The following is a 22830-nucleotide window of genomic DNA, read 5'->3' as shown; positions in this document are numbered from 1 at the left end:
GACGCAAGACCAATATTTGTCGAAGAACTGGGCTCAGAAGCAGGGAGCTGTGCAAACATGGCCACAGTAAATACAAAGTGAATGTACCTGAAATTGTGGTGCATTTCCAGATTTGGTGAAGAAGAAACTCCTTGGTTCATGGTTCCAATAATATAGGGACTGGAAATATAAAAGCAGTAGGATTTTTTGAGGGAAAATTCATTCAAATATTCACAGTATATTCCTTCTTATTACCTGCACTAGGCAAATTTCAAAAGAGTCTGGGTGTACTATAGTCATAGATTTAAAATATTTCTGAAGTACCCTTGTTAAAATGTTTATTCTGTATGATTTGCCTCTTGCACATATTTAGTTTACTAGTGCCCATCTGTAATGAAAAAATAAAGCAACCCTGTCTTAATGTAATTCATAATTTGGCAGTAGGCTTAGTTTTTTAATTTCAAAAGCCAGTGAATCTCATGAGTAAGACATTGCATGCAATGATTTTATGAAGGGAAGTCCCTGCGAGATCACTTTTACAGCAGAAATAACCAACATTATAGGCCAGTAAAAGTTCTAGAAAACATTATTTTTATTCTTGCTTGAGAATAAAGGACAGTCAGCCACCTTTATAGTTCTGCACTGCTGCAGGAAAACTGTGGGAAAGGAAAATCTGCTACATTCACAGCTGCTGCTGTATGGCATGGTTTATCCCAAATTCCCCTATTACAATGTGTAAACTGTTCTTTTGGTACTAATGAGTTTATGTGATCTGACAGGGTGCAAAGCATAACACTATAATTCAGTCAAGTGTTTAAGTATATTCTTAAATTTTGTGGTACATTTACATCTCACTGAGAAGCATGGAAGTCATGTAAATGAGGCAAAGAAGACAACTACCTTCCTGGCTGAAAGGGGTTAAAATTATTGAAGCACATAACAGCCTTGCAGATGGCCTATGGGAGCTTAAGTTTTCACTGGGACATTTTATTTTGCAAAATAACATGCAGCTTTTACTGTTTTAATTGTAAAATCTGTGTGCAAGGAGACAGAAAAGGTACTACTTACCATTTATTGTATTTACAGTTGAGGAAACCATTGAAGATGTCACTTAGTGAACTGATGTGGTGGAGGTTATCAAGAATTATGACGACAGGGAGGTCAGCACCATTGTTGTCAGCACTGCACTGCTCAGCTAAGTTTGCTAGATACTGTCGCAGATCCTTCAGTAGAATTAATAAAAAAAAACCAAAAACAAAATCACAAAAAAAAAGCCCCAAGCCCAGAAAATATTAATCTAATTAGATCATAGATGTAATTTCACTGGGAAAAAAATTCAGAAAGATAAAACGACTGCTAAAGAGTTTTCCTCCTGTGGATCACTCAGCTGGAACTGCACATGCAGGAAAAACATGCTGCTTACACAGGGCAACACTAAAGGAAAAAACATTATGCTAGGAAAAAACAAAGATGCTAAACACAAGGCAAATGACTGAAACATTCTGATTTGGGGGATACATTCCTTAGAAATTTGCTGGTAAAATATCTTATATCCAGAGGAAAATACATTGCAATAGAATATGCCATTTCCAATGGGCTGAGATGCTCATATTAATTTTTGATGAGTCCCACATTTATATACCAAAACCCCACCACATCAATTTTGGTGTATTGAACTACTCCTCTAGATATCTCCTTTCAGCATTCTCACTGAAAATCTACCTGCCTTCTTGGAGATGCTTTATCACATCTCATAATAAAATTTGGTGTGTAAATTCTTCTTTCCTGTCAGGTGTATGGCTTCTGTTTAGTGCAGCAGTAAAAGACAGCTTTCTACAATCCAAACATTTCATAATTTTGTCAACAGTTGGTCTTGAGAATTTGGGCTAGTCAAGTTCTACAGCTGTATCCCTAGAGGTATCTAATTTTGTCAGGGTTGGAAATGCTCAGTATTATGGACAAAGTTCCTATTGTCATTTTATTTTCTGGATCAGCGATAGCTGAATCTTTACTTCTTTAATGGGAACGTGCACCTTTTTTATTTCAAGAAAGATTTTTCTTTGCCTTTTTGTGATTAGGTGTCTCAGAGAACATTATCGGTTTCTTCCATGGAATAGGTACCATCTATGTTATTCAAACACCTCTGGTATTTGACAACGTTGCTTTTTCTTTTTTTGTTGTTTTTTATCACAAACTGAAAAAATTCTACATGAATTTTGATAGAAGAAAAAGGGGGAAAAATCCCAACCAATCCAATCCCAAAACCAGCAGCGAAACACCAAAACACACAGACCCAAGCAATTTACTAGAAATCCAAAAGCTTGCTGTTTTGGGGGACAATTTTCTTCACAGATGTGTACAGTATAACAAAAGAACACAAACACATTCTCTGCCAAAGTAAATGGCATCACAAATCCTCTGTATAAAGACAGTGAAAAGCAGCTATTTTTGCCAGAATGGTTCTTTTGCCCCTTTGGGATCTGTATGTTCTCCCTTCTTACATTAGCATTCATTATGTTCTGTGCAAATCAGAAAGCTCTGGGCAAACCCTTTCATTTCTTTCCCCCCAGGAACCAAGTTAGGAGTACACTCAATTCAGGACAGACAGGTGAATAGTATTATCAGTGGCTAGCACAGTAGTCCTGCTAGAAACCTGATAATCTGAGCTATGTAAATCACTGGGAATGTGACATGATGTGTGAGGCAATTTCAGTATGGTCAGCTTCCTGACCGATACACAGCAGAAATCAAGACAGTTGTATCTCCCCAGTGCTGATTAACAAACTGAGCCCAAGACAGTATATTCAAATCACTCCTTTGAAATCTTTGCTAACAAAGGCTGATGTTATCATCATAAAAAAGCAATTTACACTAATATTACACTAGTATTACTACATAGCAAACCTTCTGACAAAGGGATTACAGACACTTCAAAAATTTAATTTAGATAGGAGTTGGACTCTGCATCTGCATCTATACTTAAAGTCAGTTTCCCCAAGAGGGAAAAAATTGAGACTTCCTTGGCAGTGCTTCAATGGTTCGTTTAGAACAGAAAGATCTGGTCCCTGTACATCACTTGGATTGGAGACTGAATTCTTGTAGGAAGAAATGCTAACTGAACAGCAAAAGAGATTCCATTAATGGAATCTGTTCTACAAACTGGGCAAGAGATTATGTTTTCAACTGTAACTTACCTTGCTTGACTTGTGATCTATGTTAAAAGTTGCAATTGCATCCTCACTTTTTTTTCTGCCAGATTTAGTTATAATATATTCAGCCAGCCTGTTAGCTAAATAGGTCTTTCCTGTGCCACTGGGTCCCGACAGAATAATTCTGCGATGCTCCATCAGTAAATTAAAGTACCGTTGGGTAATTGGCTTAGGAATTAATGTGTCAAACACAAAACTGTCCAAACTGTTTTCTTCTACTCCTGGGGATAAAAGAAAAGAAAAGAAAAATGGCTTGTCTTATTCTTGTTAAGGTAGTTATTTGGCCCAGCACCTGATGGCACCAGTGCTATGCCCAAAACAAGGTAAGATACCTCTTAAATCAAACATTCTAAATAAAATCCTTGCTAAGAACTTCTTTACTGTAGAAATACTGGTATCCTTCCACAAAAAATTAAGCAGCAGTGTTGAGTTGAGATGAATGGGAGAGATGCAAACAAAGTAAATCTGAAGAGAAGGTTCAGTGAGGCAAAGATATATGTTTCAGACATTACTGGCAATGATGACAAAAAAGGTCAAAGTGACAGCCACAAGGGTTACCAGTTGTCATATCAGTGTATGTAAAGTCCTCCTGAAGGCCCTCTCTCCCCTCCAAGAGCAAATCCCTAGAGCTTTGGAAATGTATAGAATTTTTCCTGTTGAACTGAATAAAGCATAAGTATTTCTCATCATAATCTCTGTTTTGGGGTTGGATTTTTGCCACTGTTTAGAAATCTGTACTTTGTTGTGATTTGGCAGTCAGGCAGGGGAGGACAGATATTCTTAGATTCCCCTCAAAAGGCTGCAATAGATATTATGCAATGTTTTACAGACAGTTTATGTGATAAATGTGCCCTCAAACTAGAAACAATACAGAAAGGTGAGGTGTATGAAAAATAAACATAAAAGGATAGGTAACTGCAATGTAGAACTCTACAGTATCAGCAGAAGCATTCCTTGGGTTTTACCTTTCAGGTTCACAGTGATGACGTTATTATCTCCAACCAGATATCCACAAGGCAGCAGTTCAGGCACTTCTAGGCTATGGGCTCTAGTTACATCCCCTATGCAATAGCTAGCAATGCAGTCAGAGCTTAAACCCAGGCTAGTAGTTGGATCCACTCGAAAAATATACTCCTGAAATTATATGAAAACATAAGTAATAAAAATATTTATTGAATGAAAGCTATTTGGAAAACTGCCTACAGTCATAAAAAAAAAAAGAACTGTGACATTGAGAATAAAGCTTAATAGTGGTTGGTGTTAGCTATATATAAAAAAAAACCTCAAACCAAAACAAAAACTTGGCAAGACAACTCAAAGAATACAGAAATTTTTTTAAAGTGAAAAAGAAAATTGTAATAATACTTAAGGCAATTTTCAGTGTCTTACCTTAAAGAGACGTCTGATTACACCATCTAAAACATCCCATTTTGTTTTTCCACTGACTCCAATTGATCCTATCAGGTATGCATGTGGCTTTTGATCCTGCAAAGAGAGATTTTTAGAAACTGGATTAAAAATGGTGCTAATTAGTCTTCCATGAAGATTCATAGTTCTCCTAATGAAGAATATTATTTACAATGAGAGTTTACAACTTTGGTAATAATCTCTGTGCCAGAAGTAGGTATAGATTGTATTACTTGGATACATCTTTATAAAGAAGGGAATACAGAATCTTGTTCTGCTCTTTGATTGCATCTGTGTTTTTAAAGAGTTGACTAAAAATAAAGGTTGCACTGTATTTGTAATTTTTTATAACACAGAACATGAAAACATGACAATACTATTTTTCAGCAGCAAATTCACAGTTGCACCCTAAGGAGACCAATACATAGATCTAATTTATAATGACCTAAAAACAGAGACAGCAAGTCCCAGAACATCTTACTACTAATTAAGCTAAGAATTAGTAGTATCTAAGCCACCACAAAGGCAGAAAGAGGCCATATGGCATTAGTCTATGGAGTGTGCCTAACTATTGAGCATGGATGACAGAACAGAGCTGCAATCTGTGGGATATTCCCCTTCAGTTCCTGGTTTAAAATATTGAAAAAAATTTGACGTACTATATTCCAGCATTTGCTTGCTATAACTCTGCTCTGGGTAATGCACTTACCTTGGCTCGACTATAGCCTTTGTTTATGGTGACTAAAATTTTGACACTATGACCTTCTTTGTGGAGTGCTCCATCAGTGACATCATCCAACAAAATATCTACATTAAAAGAAGGTAAATGATCAGTCTGAAGAATCACATCAATTATGTTCACATCATCAGTTCAATATTTGTTCAAAGGATTTAAAAGTTAAAAATTTGTTTAAAAAGAAAGGCTGCCATGATAACAACTTGCAATTGTTGTAATCTGTACTTATTCCTAATTCACCATTTCTGTTGGAGGTGAAAAAAAGTTATAAATTGTCAATTTTTGCAGGAATTTTAGGAGTTTTAATCATGTAGAAATGGATAGAGAATCCACACATAAATAAAGTCTTGCATTATAGTGAATCTTGCCTTTGCTTTCCTTCTTGGAACTTTTTCAAAATTACAATATGTACAGAAAGTAATGTTGTTTAAAAACTAAATTACATTTATGTCTTTGGGCACTCATTTGTGCCCTTTAGAATGTTGTAAGAAGAGAAAACAAGAAATCCTTGCATTGATATTTTTTTCCTGTTAAGTTAAATAGCATTTAATTTCACTTTCCAGATTACTCCTTTGCCTTCTGTACATATGACATGGATAGAGTCCTTTTCACCCCCAGTAGAATACCACTTTGGTCTCCTCCAGAATATGAGACTCCGTTTTCAGGCATTCCTCTAAGGAAAGGCTTCATTTTTCTTGGAGGTGAAGAGTGATTTTTATCTGCTCTACACCTCTGTTTCTACCATCTCATTAACTGCTAAAATGAGAAAGCAGACGTATTTCTGTTAGAGGCTGGGCCTACAGCTTTATTGCAAGTGATAAAACTGCTGCTTTGTTTTAGAAGTTCTCTCTGAGATTTTACTGGTAGACATTTAAGCTAACTATAAAATTAGATGAGATTATGGATTTGCATTATCTTCAAAGGCCAGCACAGTAATCCACTAACCTAAGCCCTTTTCATTATTAGTGTGAAAAAACATCGACTTCATGACATAGTCTGCACAAGGTCAGATTTCATCCAAATTAAATGAGGTCCCAGTAAGGTTCAGTCACTTGTTCAAAGGAAAACCAAAGAAGGCTTATGAATATAATTTCAATTCATGTATTAAAAATAAGTTTTCTTGTTAAAAGTTTGATAACTTACATCCAGATCTAGAATGCAGATTCTGCTGTTGTTCTGGGGTTTTTTTGGTCTTGCTTTTGGTTTTTGGCTTTTTTTAAATTGAACAAAGAAGCTTTTTTATTTGTGGGTTTTAATAAATCTATGCTTGTTTTTTCTTCCAGGCAGACCGATTTTCTGTGTCACCACTGAATGTTTCACTTCACTTGTATTTTGGCATATTTGACAAAACTTTGAGCAAACCCAAGAGGTTTGATAACGTCATCATCATCATAGCTTGTCTGAGGGCAAATTATGATATGATCCCCCCTGCAAAATTTTTCAATCTCTAAATGACCCTTATGCAGCCCTTTAAACTCATTCTTCTTTAAGTCTTTAGGAATGAGGAACCACTCTGTAGCAAAAGAACAAATTCCACTTTCTAAGAGCTCTCTGTCACTGATACAAGGGGCTGAGAAGATGCCCAAGGGCCTCTGATTTCACGGTGGTACTAATTGTTTTAAGTACCCCCTGCCAGGTGTGCTTTTTAGGCATGCTATGATTACTTCAGTTCAATTCTTGTCAGAGTCTGGCCCTCTGGGCCAGTCTTGTACTGGCCCTTGTTTGCTCCTTTCACTCCAGTGACTGACTGAAGCAGGGGTGTCTGTGACCACCACACCCCTTCCCAGGTTGTCACACTGATCTGCAGGGTATCATCATACCCTTAGGAAGTGACAGTGGATAGCTTGGTCATTTCCAGATGACCATGGTTGATTGAAGACATTGCTCCCGGAAAGTGCTGTGGTATTTTTATAATATGAAGAACCAAACCACTCAATTCTCTCAGCTTAATGCTCATCATGATTAATCTCCCCATATCTCAGGGACTTTTGTTCAGTAGTACTGCAGCTGTCTCAGAAATCCCATAAGACTTGGTGGGAAGTGTTCACCCTTCCAAGTTCTCTGGCAAGGCAACAAAATGATCATCACAATGATCAAAAATTCTAGATTCATAATCAAATTAAATTCTCCACTCCTCATTAGGCACTCTCATATCTTTAATTCCTTATAATGAAAAGTAATTACTTTTCATGTGAGAAAAACAATTAGAACAATAACACAGAAAATTATATAAAGTTTACAAAATAATGGAATCATTTAGTCTGGAAACACCCTTAAGATCATCAAATCCAACCACTTCTCCCAGTCATCCTGTTCTCCTTCTTTCTTTCCCTTGTTTTCCTCTTTTTTTTCTTCCAGCTTTTATTATTTCTATTCTTTTGCTGAACATTTTCTCCTAATTTTCTTTATATTCATTCTTTTATCTTATCTTTTAGTTTCCCTTTTCTTTTCCCCACTCCTCTTCACCCATTGTATTCTCATCTAGTTCCCCCTCCTTTTCTTCAGACCTTTCTGCCCACATGTTTATTACTGTATCTAGACAGAGTTAATGCCAAGCAACAAAGTGCTAATGGCTGCTGCTCATGAGACATTATATAACCACCGTATTGCAAAAAAATGTTACTTTTTTTGGTTTTGTTTGTTTATTTTTAATATGTGTGGATCTGTGAGCAGTTAATTTTTCTCCCTGCTTTTGCAATAGCTCATTGGATGTTGAGGCCTAGTTCAGGGTCCTAGTTTAGGAGGTAACTCATTGGATGTTGAGGCCTAGTTCAGGGTCCTCCATGCTAAAAGTTAAACCCTTCAAAGAGTTGTAATATAAATAAAAAAATATACCAATTTTCATAAAAAATCTGATATTAACCAGAAAAAATGTTCAAATATCCGTGTAATCAATGACTGGCAAGATAATATGACTCACTGCCAATCCAAATTACAGTCACTTGGCATATTCCCAGCTGTATTCTTGCCTAGACTCTTTCCACAATTATTAGCCACATTTTTATTGCTTCCAGAGACTGCATTATAATTTCTGTGGCGTCTATGCTAATGAGTGCTGCTTTGCTCCTGCTTTACTCCTGGTTCTAATGTTAGAGACAGCATTCTGTTTCTTGGCTACATTATCAAAACTAATGTAGAAGGCTTATTATCATAAACTCCATGGCATGGAAAATAATCAGATGTTAATGTTCAGGATGTGGACCAAACTTCTGCTTGCTTTCCTTCATTCACAGAAGACAATGAGAGTGCCTAATAGATCAGGAGGGGTTTGGCTCCTGTGATAAATGGTGATTTGGTCCAACATGGGCTACCTAGCTGTACCAAATTAAAAATGTAAGGGATAAAGCTAACTGAGACCACCTTCTGTCTTAGCTGCAAATACGAAGTGAAGGGAGCTAACTAAATGATCAAAGACCTGTAAACAAAAAGAAGAGAGTTTCACATACTATACTCATATTTATCCCATATCGGCAAAATAATGTATCAATACAGTTGTAATGTATACTTCAACAGACATTTCTTTTCAAAGAAATTGTAAACCGGATGACCAAAGAGTATTATAAACTACACAGGTAGAGAGTGTCATAGCTAGGAACAAAGCAAACATAATGAACAGTCTGTTACTGCTATTCAGGGGCTTCTAAAAGCTACATTTCAGACATGACCACAAGCATTCTTCCTCTTCTCTGCTACTGAATGCTTATCTTATGTTAGCCTGAATGATATGAGGTGTTTTTAATTTCCAGCTGTGCTTCTCCTATGTAGCCCATTAAGGGGCTGAAAAATTCTTACAAACTGCTGAGGCATGCATGTGCCCAAAGTATGTTTACCTGATGTAACAGATTCTGTGATGTTTAAATTGTTCAGAGAAAGTCCCAGTGACTGCCGTGATGAAGAAGATGATGTGCTGCTTGACGACTCTGATGATGGCCGGGCAGGCTTTCCGGTATTTCCAGTCTCTGCCTTTAAGCGATCATTCTCAGCTTTCAGTATCTCAATTTCATTCTGTGTACAACAGAAATCAACAAGAAAGCACAGGAGATTATTCTTCTGGAAAACCAATGTTGGTGGCTAGGCTGGTGATGCTGTTCCCCTGACCCAGTTAACTAGTTTAGCACTTTCACAACAGAGATGTAACACAGTGAAAACTCGATTGCCTTTACGTCTTAAATGAATAACCAATAACCCAATAACCTTGTTTTAGATTTTGCCTCAGGACAGATCCTAAACAATATCAGCTTCAAGCTTTTGTGCTTATTGTACAGTTGACCATAATGTGAGTGTGGTTAGAATTTTTCCAGCTATCCCCTTTTTTTTTCAGCTACTTTCTATTGTCAAGTACCTAAGGTAACAGTTAGTTAAGAAAGTTACTGGATATGTCAATGTTTCTAAAGTCACAGAAAATTATTACTGACATTGAATATAATATTTAAGCAGTAACTTCATAAAGAAATTAAATTAAAAATGAAAAATTAGAAATTGATAGTTTAAGTTTCATAACCCTTCTTCCTATCAAATAAGGCTTTTTGATCATTCAAACAGGGGATTGTTAACATAACAATGAGCAAACTCTCTCTAATGAAAACAGACAGTGACAGATGAATCAGAACAAGCGGAATTTTTTAGCTAAATCCTCCATGCTGCCAAGTGATTATTGAATGTACAATAATAAAATGAAAACTTAGCCTGAGAACAGGCTGGTACCATCTAAATCTAGCTTCCACTTGCTTCACAAACTGCATTACAAAGCAACTGCTTATTCTTGCAGATGGTTCTTCAAATCAAATTTATTTCTACATTCATACTATCCTGCTAAAAGTCTCACTTTTTTAATGGAGGCTGCACAGCTGTATTATACAAGTAAAAACATAAGAGACAGATAGCATAATAAAAAAACCCTGCTTCAGTTACAAAAAGATTAGATCACATACACACAGCTGAGGAGACAGTGAAAGGGAAGGAAAAAACCAGCAAAATAGTAACAGAAGGTAATAGATGGGTGTATCAGTTTAGTCTAGGGTTCAAATCAGGAGCCACTCTGCAATTTATGCTGATTAATTACATAGCTCTTAGCAGTCTTCTGATAGATGGGTGTATCAGTTTAGTCTAGGGTTCAAATCAGGAGCCACTCTGCAATTTATGCTGATTACATAGCTCTTAGCAGTCTTCTATTCACCTGAGCTTTAGGTTTTTAAGGCACTTTGAATCTAAAAATATTAATGTATCACTTCCACCAGTCCTGTTTTTTAACCCTTACCAATCCTCATCAATCCTCTAAAATATCACAGTTTGGCAACTGCAAGGCGGTCGCCTGTTCTTTTGGGTGAACTTCAGAAATCCTGATTACCAGTAACAGCATCTCAACTTGTTGCCTCTGTCCAGATTTGAGGAAGTTCAGACTTTGGAGAACTGTGCCCACAGCAGACTCCTCCCTCTGAGGAGTTCACCTGACTCAGGCACTCATCTCCCAGTATGAGACTGTCATCAAATGATAAGCCTTCACATCCTTTTCTCCACTGCATTCTATTCCTCACAGTTCCTTAAAACCCTTCAGTGCGTCAAGATCAATGCCTTACTTATGTCTGGACAAATGAAACTATATTTATGGACCAGTTCTTGATAAATCTTCCCTCTAATTGAAGTTCAGACAAATATCCTAGGCTAATATTGGTACCTAGCGGTGTGAGCACCTGGGAGGATGGCAGGTACCATAGATGAGATGTTTAAAGATCTGTCTGAGACTGATACAGGCATTGTGTAAACAAAGAGATCTAGAAAAGACATCAAGCACACTATTTCTGTAGTTATGAAATTAGGTGCTATAGGCATCTACACACAAGTGCCTAAAGGTGCACCTGACCTAAGCACCCAACACAGAGCAATTCAGCTGGCAAGGCACTGGGCTGGATTCAGCTGTGCAAATTTGGATTTCCAGTGGCATGACAAATATGGTCTTCCATGGAATAATGGTAAACCTTCATGTCCTGTGCAGATGTAAATACTTGAGGCTGGTTCAAATGGTAAGGAGTGCCTATGCTCAAGGAACTCCATTTCACCTTCTATACCTATTTCGGGGTAATTACAGGATAGCCCTCACTACTACAGGACTAAAACTGGATTGACTACAGCAGAAGTTTATCATGCAGCTCTTTCCCAGACTTTTAAATGTAGCCAGCTCTGTCTCAACCTGAATGCCCAGCCCATGGCCTTGATTCTGTTCCCCAAATTCAGATTTACAGGGCCCTCAGTGATGACATAGGTATCTTAGCTGCCATTGCGAAGGGCCCAGTTCCACTGAAGGATTTATGTCACAATGTGTGGATATTATAAGCATTTTTGGGTAACCACCATGGTACTGAGGATTTGCATGTAAGCAACATAATCAAGTTCCATACAGCTCTGTGCTCCACTGAAGAATGCTGCTATTCTTTTTGCATCCTTTCAGCCTCACAGAAGGGAAAATCTTCTAATGAAAAAATATGTTCACAAAGGAATTGGGGCAGTGTAACAAAACAATATAGTAAAATTTTATGATGCTGGATACAGTAATTAGATGAATTTTACATTCTTTGTCTTGGCAAGACATGACTGAGTTAGGAATCAGAAATGATGAAAGAGTATGCACATAATATTCTGGCCCCCTCCATGGCTCAAGGATTTAAAATGCTGTACAAATCACTTTTTGATCTGCTTCTCTGTCATGTTGCTAACCCCAGTTATAGGCTGGAGATAATAAATATCCTTTGGGCAGGGATTATGTCTTCTTCCATATCTCTTAAACACATTTTAGCTATTAATATATATGCTAAGAATGTCTTTATTATAAGGTGAACACTTATCATACCCATCCTTCAGGAGCAGTGTCAGTCCAGCAATTTACTTTGCATTGACAGTTTTTTGGTGCCTGAAACAAAGTCCTGGGAAAGGAAATCCACCAGTCATACCTTTGGTGTGCAACTCTCTCATCACTTAAGCTACTGCACTGACCTGCATGCGGTTCATGGCTTCCCGGATCTGATCCAGATGGTGTGCAGAGCTGAGGGCTTCCAGACGAATATCTGTTAATTTGAGCTCCTTCTCCCTCAGCTCGCTTTTTAGCTGAAGAATAATTTCAGCCTCTGCCTCTGTGCACTCACAGATCCTAAAGAGGAGCAGGAAACAGGCAGGAGATTAAAGGAATGCTCTCTCCCCAAAGCAGTGTCATTATTAAATATCAAAGAACAGAAAAATGCTTGCTGCTGGTGAAACCTATGAGTGAAGAAAGAAACTTATCAAAGAAACATGAAAATTATCAAACTGCAAATTAAAAAAGGAAAAAAAAGCCCTCTCCAAAAGGAGTGATCAGATTGCTTTATAGCTTCTCAGTTTAGCTCACTATGGTGAAAAACAAGTTCTTAACTACTTTTCAGGTATCTTTGAGTGTCTATCATCCATTGGTTTTAATTGGATTTTATACTCACATAATTTCTTTGGTACAAAGTTTATGATTTCTCTACGTAACAGTAGTCAGAAGTGAAGTGTGCTGATGAAACTGTACTGCTGATATTTATTATTTTTTAGGCATCAGTATTTTTCTCTTATATGAATATTTCACAAAGGGACTGTCCTTGAATTTATGGTCTAGAAGATTTTGATCTGTAATGTTTTTGATTTGTGATGGCTGATGTTTTGCCTATACCCTGTGATTTTGTAACGTACTATATATAAAATCATGTGGGTTGTTTTTGTATTTTTCCCTTAAAGACTGGATTACCATGTGGTTATTTCTCATAAGCATTTATTTTGAGGGAAGAAACCATTATAGTGTAAGAAAAGATTGAAACATGACTATCTCAGGGACCCACAATGGTCCAGCTCTCCTGTCAGACTGTTCTGCCCCTTTGTATCATCATCAGAACCACCAGTAGAAAATAAAACACTGAACTTTGGCTTCATTGTTACACTAAACAGTATTTCCAGACAATTCAGTAAATGTTATTTGTTCTTTATTACTGTGACTATAAATAGTTAATTTTTTTCAGAAAAATTTCAATATGAAAAGTATTTTATGAAAATAAGTATTATTATTGTGATTATTACTGCTAATATTAAAAAAAAAAAAGCAAAAGAAAGAAACAAAGGTCAGCATTTAATTGCCAGAATGCATGCAAACGCATTTTGGGAAAGAAGATGCAGCACTCTTCAGGTCAGCAGTTGGGTACACAACTCCATGCCCCACACTCAGTTTTACCGGGATCTATGCTTGTAGACCACACGACCGTTTTGCCTTTTCTTTGATGCCCAGACTAGAGGTGACCTGCACACACATGTACTAGACAGATGCAATTGGAAGAAAGTAAAGGGAATGGTTTAGAACGCGAGACTCCATCAAGAAAATATATGAAGAAATTGTAAGCAAAGGGAAGATGAAGTTCATGACAAAAAAAAATACATGTGAAATAGAGGAAGAAAAATAATGAATATCATTCAAAACATGCACAAATATTTTAAATGGGATTAAAGATTAAAAAAGATATACACTAGGATTTTTTTCCCCCTGCATATTATGGTACAGTTCTTTCTGTGATGTGTCCACACCAGCCTATGCTAAGCAAATCAGAAATGAAATTTTATTTCCATGCATATTCCATTTATTATCTAATAAAACAGTCATGCGACTAGAATTCCTTGAGTGCCTTAAGAAAAAGTAATTGTGAGCCGATTATTCTCAATTAGGAGAAGGAAAGTAAAGCTAGCATCCACAGTAGGCATTTTTTGGTTCAAAGAGGCTGATTACCACATATTAGAAAGAGTTATGAGTTTAGCAGAATGAAAACAAGAGCAGAGGAATATGAGTAAGAGCTGGGAACTCTAAGAATTTATCAGATATTCAAAAAATACTGAAGAAATCAGACAGCTGTTGACTGATGACTTGTTCTCAGACCTGAAACCTTCAGGGTGGTGATTTGAATAAAATATAAAAGTAAAAATCCCACAAAAAATTCAAGCTGATAAAAGAGGGGAAACAGATTAAAATTATATACATCAATAGCTACAAAGTAGATAAAGTAATAACAGGAGGAATGAGTACACTGTAAAAAATAATAAAAAGATGTATTTTAGAATTTTTTATTTTTACAATGTCATGAAAAAAGGTAAAAAGGAAATGTTAGCATTTGGCCTTTGTTAAGTGGATATGCTAAAGTTGTTAATGGTGCAGGGAGAGCACAAAATAAGCTTTTTGAAGTTCATATAGCTAGGTGATTTTGGGTAAAATCCGTGAAAGGATGAAAGATTATGACTGAATAAAGACCTGCTGCAGAACCGGTGCGTAAATGGCGAAGCTCACGAGAAATCAGGCAAATGAATGGAGCCCAGGATTAGAAGATCACAGCTGTTGACAATGGTTTCTGAACTGCAGACAGCCACACTGCTTCCCAGCCCATCCCATGTGCCAAGAGACACTTACGCAGATGCTGACTGTGACGGTTTCATTGATGTTGTTGCACACTCTCCTGAGCTGTGGGGCAATTTAGGTGAGGAAGGAAGGGAGGAATCTGTCAGCTCTTCTATGTCTGAATGTGAGGAAGGAGGTTTGGTAGACTTTTTCTTTCCGAAGGCCTGTTTGAAAGAGCTTCTTAGCTGGAAAACAAATACAGAGCAAGATTATTTTCCTCATCACAGCACTTTGTGTGCAGCTCATGTTTTGAAGAGTTAGTTTGCAGATGCCATCCTAGCCACTGCCTGAGGTCAGTATGCAGAAGCAAGGTATTAACATATGCAACACAGTATCTCTAAAAACATGATACAGTGCTTTGTTTTGACTTTATTAATCCAGCGCAGTGCAGAAGTAATGCTATGGAAAAAGTACAGGACCGAGTGGGACAGCTATTGGGGAGGGGTGCTCATTTAAAGCCATTAAGCCCCAGTGGAATCCCATTCCCATGGCATTCCCTTCAAGGGGTGGCTTTAAATAACCACTTTGCATCTAGGTACAGGCAGAACTAAATGCTGAAATCAAAAAACAAGTCCAATTTACAGGGTTTGCCAATTTATTTTCCCAATTAAAACTTTGAATGGTCAAACTATGCAAATGTTACAATTTGGATCCCAATCAAGAGGATCTAAGCGGGAACACGAGATTTGCCTTGTACTATTGAGAAGAATGTTAGCTGAGAGGTATAAACTGTTTGTTGCAGATTCCTTTAGTGGTAGGATCTCTGAATGTACAAGCATTGCCTCTTCCCTCTACAAGCTTGTATCCAGTATTGAAAAGGGACAGAATAGCCAAAGAGCCATTTATTTCAAAAGCCATGTTGCAACAGTTTTGTCTGCATTTAAAATTAACTATCTCATTTGTTCATACCTTTGTCTAAATACAGAACTCACTCATCTTAGGAAAAATACAGGTTTTATTTTAATTTTCAGAGAGTTGTTCTAATCAAAACTGTACAGAACACAATGACCAGCTGGTTCCTCTATCAAAAAATGAGGACTTCAAACACATTATTCTCATGGTATAACTGGAGAGTGGGGAGTGTGACCAATGATCTTAATGAGAAACAATATTTAAGTCCTTTCCGGCTCGTGATGTCTGAAGAGAAAGAAATGGATTTTGGCTACACTCCCCCTTTCTATAGCCTAAACTTTGAGATTAAAATGAATAAAGACAAACTGAGAAGACATACAAGATAATCTGGTTTTAGAAGGTATAAAAGCCTACTGCCAAAATAAATAGCAATCATGCCAAGATAGGGTTTTTTATAGATGCATGCCAACTTTTCCATGGTTTATATTCACCTCACTTCCTCTAGAGTTCACCTTGCAGAAACATGAAAGAGTGTGGAATTACAAATCAAGGGAATGAAGGCTCATCAGTATTTTAAAACAAATGTTTATGCAGGTAATATTTTTAAAACAATAAAAACGTATTTTCTGATTCTTCACTGAAAGTATTTAATTAAATCTTTAGCAGTATGCGATATTTGTATGTTCTGGTTCAGCAACATCTTAATTTCTTTAAACACTGTAGTATTTTTAAGTGAGAATTCTTAACTGATTTCAACTCCCTCCATAGCTGGGTAAAATATTTTGAACCAAACTCCAACTGAAGAAAAATCAAACAGGGTTTTAATGTGGCCCAGAGGTGGTTTTTAGTCACAACAGCTATTTTAAATTTATGTTGTGGTTGTTTTCTTGTTTTTGTAATTGTAGCTTGTACTTTTGTTTGTTTTAATTACTCTGACGTATGCAAATAAAACCCTGCTGATATTCAATAATTTTTTAGTTTGCTGGTAGCTTCACAGTATGGATACACATGCATTTCTTGATATCCATCTGGCCCCACAAGAACATTGCAGATGAAATGGACCATTATGTTATTCAGACACTAGGAAGTGACATAATGGCTAAAAGAGAGGCTTAAACCTACTGAGTACTCACCCAGTTTTTCTTTTTCTTTTTTTTGGAATCAGCATCATTACCACTGCCAATACTGGAATGACTTGTAGCACTGTTGATACTGGAAACACTTTCTGAAGAATGTTGCCGCCTTATACGTAAATCTAAAGAAAAGAAGTAATTGTGAAATCTGTTTCAATATAATAATAATAATAATAATAAAATAATTTGTATATTTATGTAGCATCTGCCTCCTCAAAGGCAGTCAAATGAACAAAAATGGCATTGATGCTTGCAGTGGCTCAGATTCAAGCTATTGAAGCCTGTGAGAAACCATATGGGGACCGAGGGGGATGCATACAACTAGTCCAGTAATTAGGGGCTTCTCCAAACTAGGCTGTTCTTGCCCTGAAGGCAATGACCTTTCACAGCAATCTATGCACGTGTATCCTCGTAACTTAGCACATGGATTACTCAACATTTCAGTGCCACATGTACTACAGTTCCAAGGAGTGTAGGCACTGCTCAATTTGTAGCAGCCCTAATCAGTGTTCAGATGCTACCTTCTAATATACCATGACGGAAAGAAACAGGCAGGGGTGCATTAAAAATGAATGAAACAAAATAACCAAGAAGTGGAGAATATTAAAAATGGTTGGTGCGGCTTCTGAGTTTCAATATCTTAAAAGTCTCTGATAACTATATCTTAATTACTGGAAATTATTCTTGCAGAACATGCCCAGTAATACCAAGGGAAATTACTTTTTAGATTATTTTCTACTTCCTAGAAATTTGCTTTGCTACACTGAAGTCATGCAGTGAAATGACCTTAAGGCAAAGACCTAAATAATGACCTCTCTAATGGAAGATCAATAACTCTCAAAAACGAATACCGTGATTTTTTTTTCAAGCAATTTCTTTGCTTGAAAGGAAGGTTATCAGCAGGCACTTTTGAAAAACATATTTATCATGCAATATCAGCCTAACTGCAATGACAAATTAATTTGACATCTGGAATTTAAAACCTGCTTTCCCACACTGATTTAGAACTTCATGAAGGAGCTGAGCTGCTGTCAGTCTGTCTCTTACCAATGAGAACAACAATTTACAAAGCTACAACTTTGACTGGATTCCCAAGCTATAACAATGTTACACCATAAGACATCACTTGTGCCTTGGGTGTACTTCATTAGTCAGTTGCAGGGACACAGTTAACTCTTGATCAATTCCTGACCACCCAGCTGTAAGAGGATAAAGTGCCAGGAACTTCGGCAGACAGGAAACTTGTGCAAGGTTTCCAGCTCTGGAAATACCACAAGTATGCCTACCATTCACTTCAGAATGTGCTTTGCCTTGCAACAGAGTTCCCAAACAACAGAAAAGTAGACATAGGGGGTTTTTTTGCCTGGGGAGAACTTCTGCATTTATTTTGATAATGACAAACCCATACCTTTGTGGGTATGATCGGGGCCATTCAAGGCTCCTTGAATAGCAGCTTGTGCAGCAGAATTCTGAGCTTTCAGCATTTCAATGGTTTCCCTTAACTCTATAAGCTCAGATTCCTGTGGGAAGAGCAAAGAGAGATAAAAATAATAGCAAAAGAACAATGTTTGTCTAAGCTAAAAGAAAAAATTGCAAGAGAAGTGGGTGGGTTCAAATTAAAGATCATGCGACTGCTTGGGTGAACATGAGGGCAACAATAAAAAGAATGCATACTTTTGCTCCAAAGATATTGAAGTTAACTAACATATTGTTTTTCATTTACTCTATATAAAGCAATCATGCTATTTTCAAGAAGAAAACATTTTTAATAGGGAGTAATCTAAAAAGGGTCTCAATTGGCCATTCAATATAAAATTAAGAAAAGCTCAATGATTGTATTGCAAAAGACAATGAAACCATTTGAAGTACATCCATTAATATGTGAGGCTACTGTTTAATAGATGAACTCAAAAGATTTAATTTGTAAAGTACTAATTTAATTAAAAAGCCCCTGTTTAATAGAAATTGTCCTGCAAGTTGAAGCAAAATTACTTCACTTGAGTGCACAAAGTTCTGTATTAGAATGCAGAGCTGATTTTTATTAAAAATATATATGTTATTATTGCTTTTATAAGCAATATTTTATTTATTACTCCCTGTCCTTCCAGTCTCCTTCCTATATTATTATGGTTAAAGGAATTTAAACTCAACAATAGAGAAAAGAAGAGAAGGAAAAGAATAAGTTCTAAATCTTTTGGCAAAGAGACTTGGAGATGATCTGTTTCAATGTCATTGCTTAACCCCTTCTGGAAAGAAAACCTTCTGATGGAATTATACCTTTTTTTATACTTTTGGGTTTAAAAAAATTCTGTTGTGACTGTGTTCTTTTTCCTTCCCCCGCATAAGATGAAACAAAAGTAAACAATACAAGTATTTTCTATCCAGTTCACAAAGAGTCTTGTCACATTTCATCTGTTGGTGCTCAACCAGACTCTGAAATGTTATTTTTGTAGACAGTTACAGACTCCAGTGGTGACTACCAGCTCACAGATAAACAGCTTCTTTCACAGTTTAGGTCAAGGAGGTCTTTCCATTAATAGGACATTGTTCAAAATTCCTAAGGGTAGAAAGTGGCAGAAATTCAATCCTGGAAGGTGCCAAGCAGCCTCTTAATCCTGAGTTTAGTAAAAGGACTCGCATTAAATTTCTTCATATCAGGTTTAGAGTTTTTTTCCTCCCACTAGACAAAACAGCACAGTGAAAAAGTGAAAACCCAAACTGTCTACTTATGGGTAGGATGCCTAACCTTCGTTAACGTTCTCAATGAAGCTATTTTTCTCTACTTAAACTTTGTGTCCTGAAATTCTATTATTCTGATGGTGCTGGGTAGCTGGAATACAGCACTGCAGCAGCTTATGATAAGTTTTTGCTACAGGATCATTCAGTATGGATTAAACCTAAAGTCATGCATGCTTTCATTGAATTCTGGAAATGAAAGATTTTATTGTCAAACTATTTTATGACACTACCTGTGTAAACCTGATGCTGCTTGGTTTTTTTTTTTCCCACATGCTGCTGGACATTAATGAAAAATTGATCGCAGCAACCATTAAAGAAAAATCTGTCTTATTGTCACAGATGCTCATTTTTCCTTTCAGTGTTTTTTAAACAAAACTCTAACATAATTTTCCAACTATTTTCTACAGTAAAGCCTCTGCTTTGATAAACCTACCTTTTGTTCAGCTGTCATTGTCAGACTTTGCAATCGGCCTGTCATATTTCCCAAGCTTTTTTCGAAAGCTGCTACTAGATGAGCCTGTGAAAGAAAGACAACACAGAGCAATTTTCCCAGATCTATTTGATTTTTAAAAGTATGTTTTTCCTTCAAGCACATTTTCTCCAGCTCTTTAGTATTAGTTCAAACTCAGACTGGGCTAAGTTGGATAGATGAATCAGCCAAACGAACCCAGTGTTCCTCAGGCTTCTTTAGCCCCCAGTGAGATTAGCTCAGGTATCTCTGCCTGGAAATGAATTATGGATTTAATGCCTGGCTTTAAGTTTACTGATATATTAGCCAAAAGTAGTCTGCTCCCAAAGAGAAGTCCAGGAGCAATTATTTTCAATTACTGGACACTTCAAAACAGTAATTCAAGCACTTTATCTTGAAAACCAAACTTTAATTTCAGAAATAAAACACTTCAGAAAATCCCAAGCCTTAAACAAAAAAAATCACAGTTAGTCTTATAAAATGTCATTGCTTAGTCTATTAATATTATATTGATCATGTACGTCTGTGTATAAAATAATTTTGTAAAATATAAATATAACATTTATAACGCGTGCAAATACATATATAAAACAAAATAAAATCCTGAAAACTGGAAGTCTTACTTTTCAGTACACAAAGCAATAAAGTTGAAACAGACCAAAATATTTTAAAAAATAAACCTTCTTTTTCTTTTTTTTTTATTAAACAACCAGCATCTTCCACTGTATGCAAGATAAATTTATATAAATTGTACTTCATCAGATCTAACTGGCATTGAGCTGTGTAGGCAAAGAAGAGCAAGTGGTTATAAAAATCCCAATATGCTAAGCCAGCTTGTACAGCCGAGGGAAAGTAAAGATTTAATTTTTAAGGAAATCCATTTAATCCAATCCATTTCTCTCCCAACATCAAATAGTAAAAGCATAAGGAGGTGCTTATTTTCTCATTACCATCTTAAAAGTGGTAATAGACAAAGTCTCCAAACATTGGCATGTGGAAATATAACTCAAACCCACCATATTTATATGCACAAATGGATTAACTGAGCTTCCTCAGTGAGGAAATTTAGTTTTTATTATAGCAGTTCAGGCACATGGAGTGCCTGGCCAATTTTTCAGTTGCTGATTTGCTTGCTTTTACAAGCATAGTTGAAATGGTTTGAATGTATGTGGTTATACTGAATCTGAGGTATAATCAAGAAAAGACATGGTCCAAAATGGATTTTGTTCTGCATTTTAGTAGAGGGAGAAGAGCTTCTTGCCACCTTGCTCTGTTTATTATCCCTCAAATAGAAGATTATCATATATATAATAGCGAGCTACTTCTGCATCACTGCTTCAGAGCTGTTATACTGATGAGTGACTTTTGTGTCTTGTAAATAATTTTGGGTTGCAATAAATATTTAGGTATCTTGAAAGCCTCTTATTTTATTCTTATTAAACTTACTAAAAGTTTACTCCTTGTAAACTACACTATTAGTATACTTAGATATACAATTACTTACGGGTGTAGTGGTCAATGGACCTGCAGATGCTTTCTGCATCTGCAGAGATATCCTGGGGATAACTCTTGTGATAAAGGACACATACCACAAGGACTAACTCCAGGTAAACATAAGACTAGAGAAATATACAATCCCTTAATTAGTAATTGTTTATATTTCTCTTTTAACTTTTATAACTTAGGCTACATTCTTAAAGTTATAATCTTTGATAAAATGAACCTGGGAACCTGTCAATCAGTACTACATCCTTTGGTTGTTTTTATTACTCTGTTTCTCTGAGAAAATAAAAATAACTGGCTTTTAACTTTATTAATTAGCTACATATTAAAAATATCCAGATTAATCTATGGTGTTTTATTTCCAAAGATGATGACCACAGACCCAGAACACTATCAGAGACAAAACAGATGCACTACGACAGAATTTTAGCCAAATGTCTCTTCATTAGGTTTTTTTAACAGGAAACTGATGGAGCTCACTGTTCCCTGCCTCATAAAAAAACTATGGCTTGGCTGATGGCCCATGGTTCTGTTTTACTCTGAGAATTACAGTGGGGACTGAGGGCTTGAAAGAGGAATAATTTGTTTAATTATGCATTGCTTCTGTCCTTTTCTAGAAATTAGACTTAATAACCACAGTACTTTGGTACCAAACTATGCATAGTTGTGTGAAGTATTTTCCTATTCCACAGCTACAACTTCATCCTGTATTGAACATGAATAGACAACAAAGCAGTTATAGGAAAAATTAAGTACTAAAAAGCAGCATTAAAAATGTTATCAAAGGTCACTGAAACAGTTATTTTCTGACAGCCTTTAGAGAAAGACAGCCATGTCACAAGGGTTCTTACTAAACTTCAGCCAGTGACAGAGAACATTACCTTCCTTTTGCATTACCAAACTTTTTGCATCATAAATGTAATTGGATCAAGATGATGATTTTTTTTCTTACTCATTTAAAATAAAGGCTATTAGATCTTGATTTCCTAACAATAAAGAAATGTAATTCAAAGTCCCGTTGACCAAAAGAATGCAAGGTAATGAACAATGCAATTAAAAGGTTTTCAAGAAGAAAACCTTTTAATTGCATTGTTCATTACTTTAAATGTTTATTACAAGATAGCACTCTTCTACTGAAGTATTGATTTTATATTCAGAGTAATAAACTGTTCTGTCTTTCTCTGTGGTAGCTAATATTCATTTATTCAGCTGTCTAGGAGCTCAGACTTGAAAACTTAAGCAGATTTTTCCCTACAGAAATACTATACAACCAAATAAGAAAATTTAGTTTGACAAAGGCTAAATTATTGGTATATTTATATGTGTGTTGAAGTATACATAAAACATAGGTATATGTACTTATTTCC

The 22830-nt window shown here is 36.2% G+C and overlaps 1 protein-coding gene across 8 annotated transcripts in view; it reads right to left on the bottom strand.

The window, feature by feature from the left end:
• NAV3 (neuron navigator 3) overlaps window positions 1–22830 on the bottom strand; it is a 509399-nt gene that overhangs the window by 8999 nt on the left and 477570 nt on the right. For all 8 annotated transcript variants that reach the window (XM_039704096.1, XM_039704092.1, XM_039704094.1 and 5 more), the window contains 12 exons: window positions 19925–20008; window positions 18161–18272; window positions 16753–16874; window positions 14780–14952; window positions 12319–12472; window positions 9162–9336; window positions 5305–5402; window positions 4578–4673; window positions 4154–4322; window positions 3174–3409; window positions 1048–1202; window positions 88–159 (listed from right to left, as the gene is read on the bottom strand). In XM_039704096.1, coding sequence (XP_039560030.1) covers window positions 88–159; window positions 1048–1202; window positions 3174–3409; window positions 4154–4322; window positions 4578–4673; window positions 5305–5402; window positions 9162–9336; window positions 12319–12472; window positions 14780–14952; window positions 16753–16874; window positions 18161–18272; window positions 19925–20008 — 1646 coding nt within the window. The remainder of the gene's footprint in view (window positions 1–87; window positions 160–1047; window positions 1203–3173; window positions 3410–4153; window positions 4323–4577; window positions 4674–5304; window positions 5403–9161; window positions 9337–12318; window positions 12473–14779; window positions 14953–16752; window positions 16875–18160; window positions 18273–19924; window positions 20009–22830) is intronic.

This window comes from Passer montanus, unplaced genomic scaffold (genome assembly GCF_014805655.1).
Source record: "Passer montanus isolate IOZ18808 unplaced genomic scaffold, ASM1480565v1 scaffold17, whole genome shotgun sequence".
In the NCBI taxonomy this organism is placed as follows: domain Eukaryota; kingdom Metazoa; phylum Chordata; class Aves; order Passeriformes; family Passeridae; genus Passer; species Passer montanus.
Note: the sequence above shows the minus strand (reverse complement) of the source record. Positions and strands in the feature narration are given on the sequence as shown.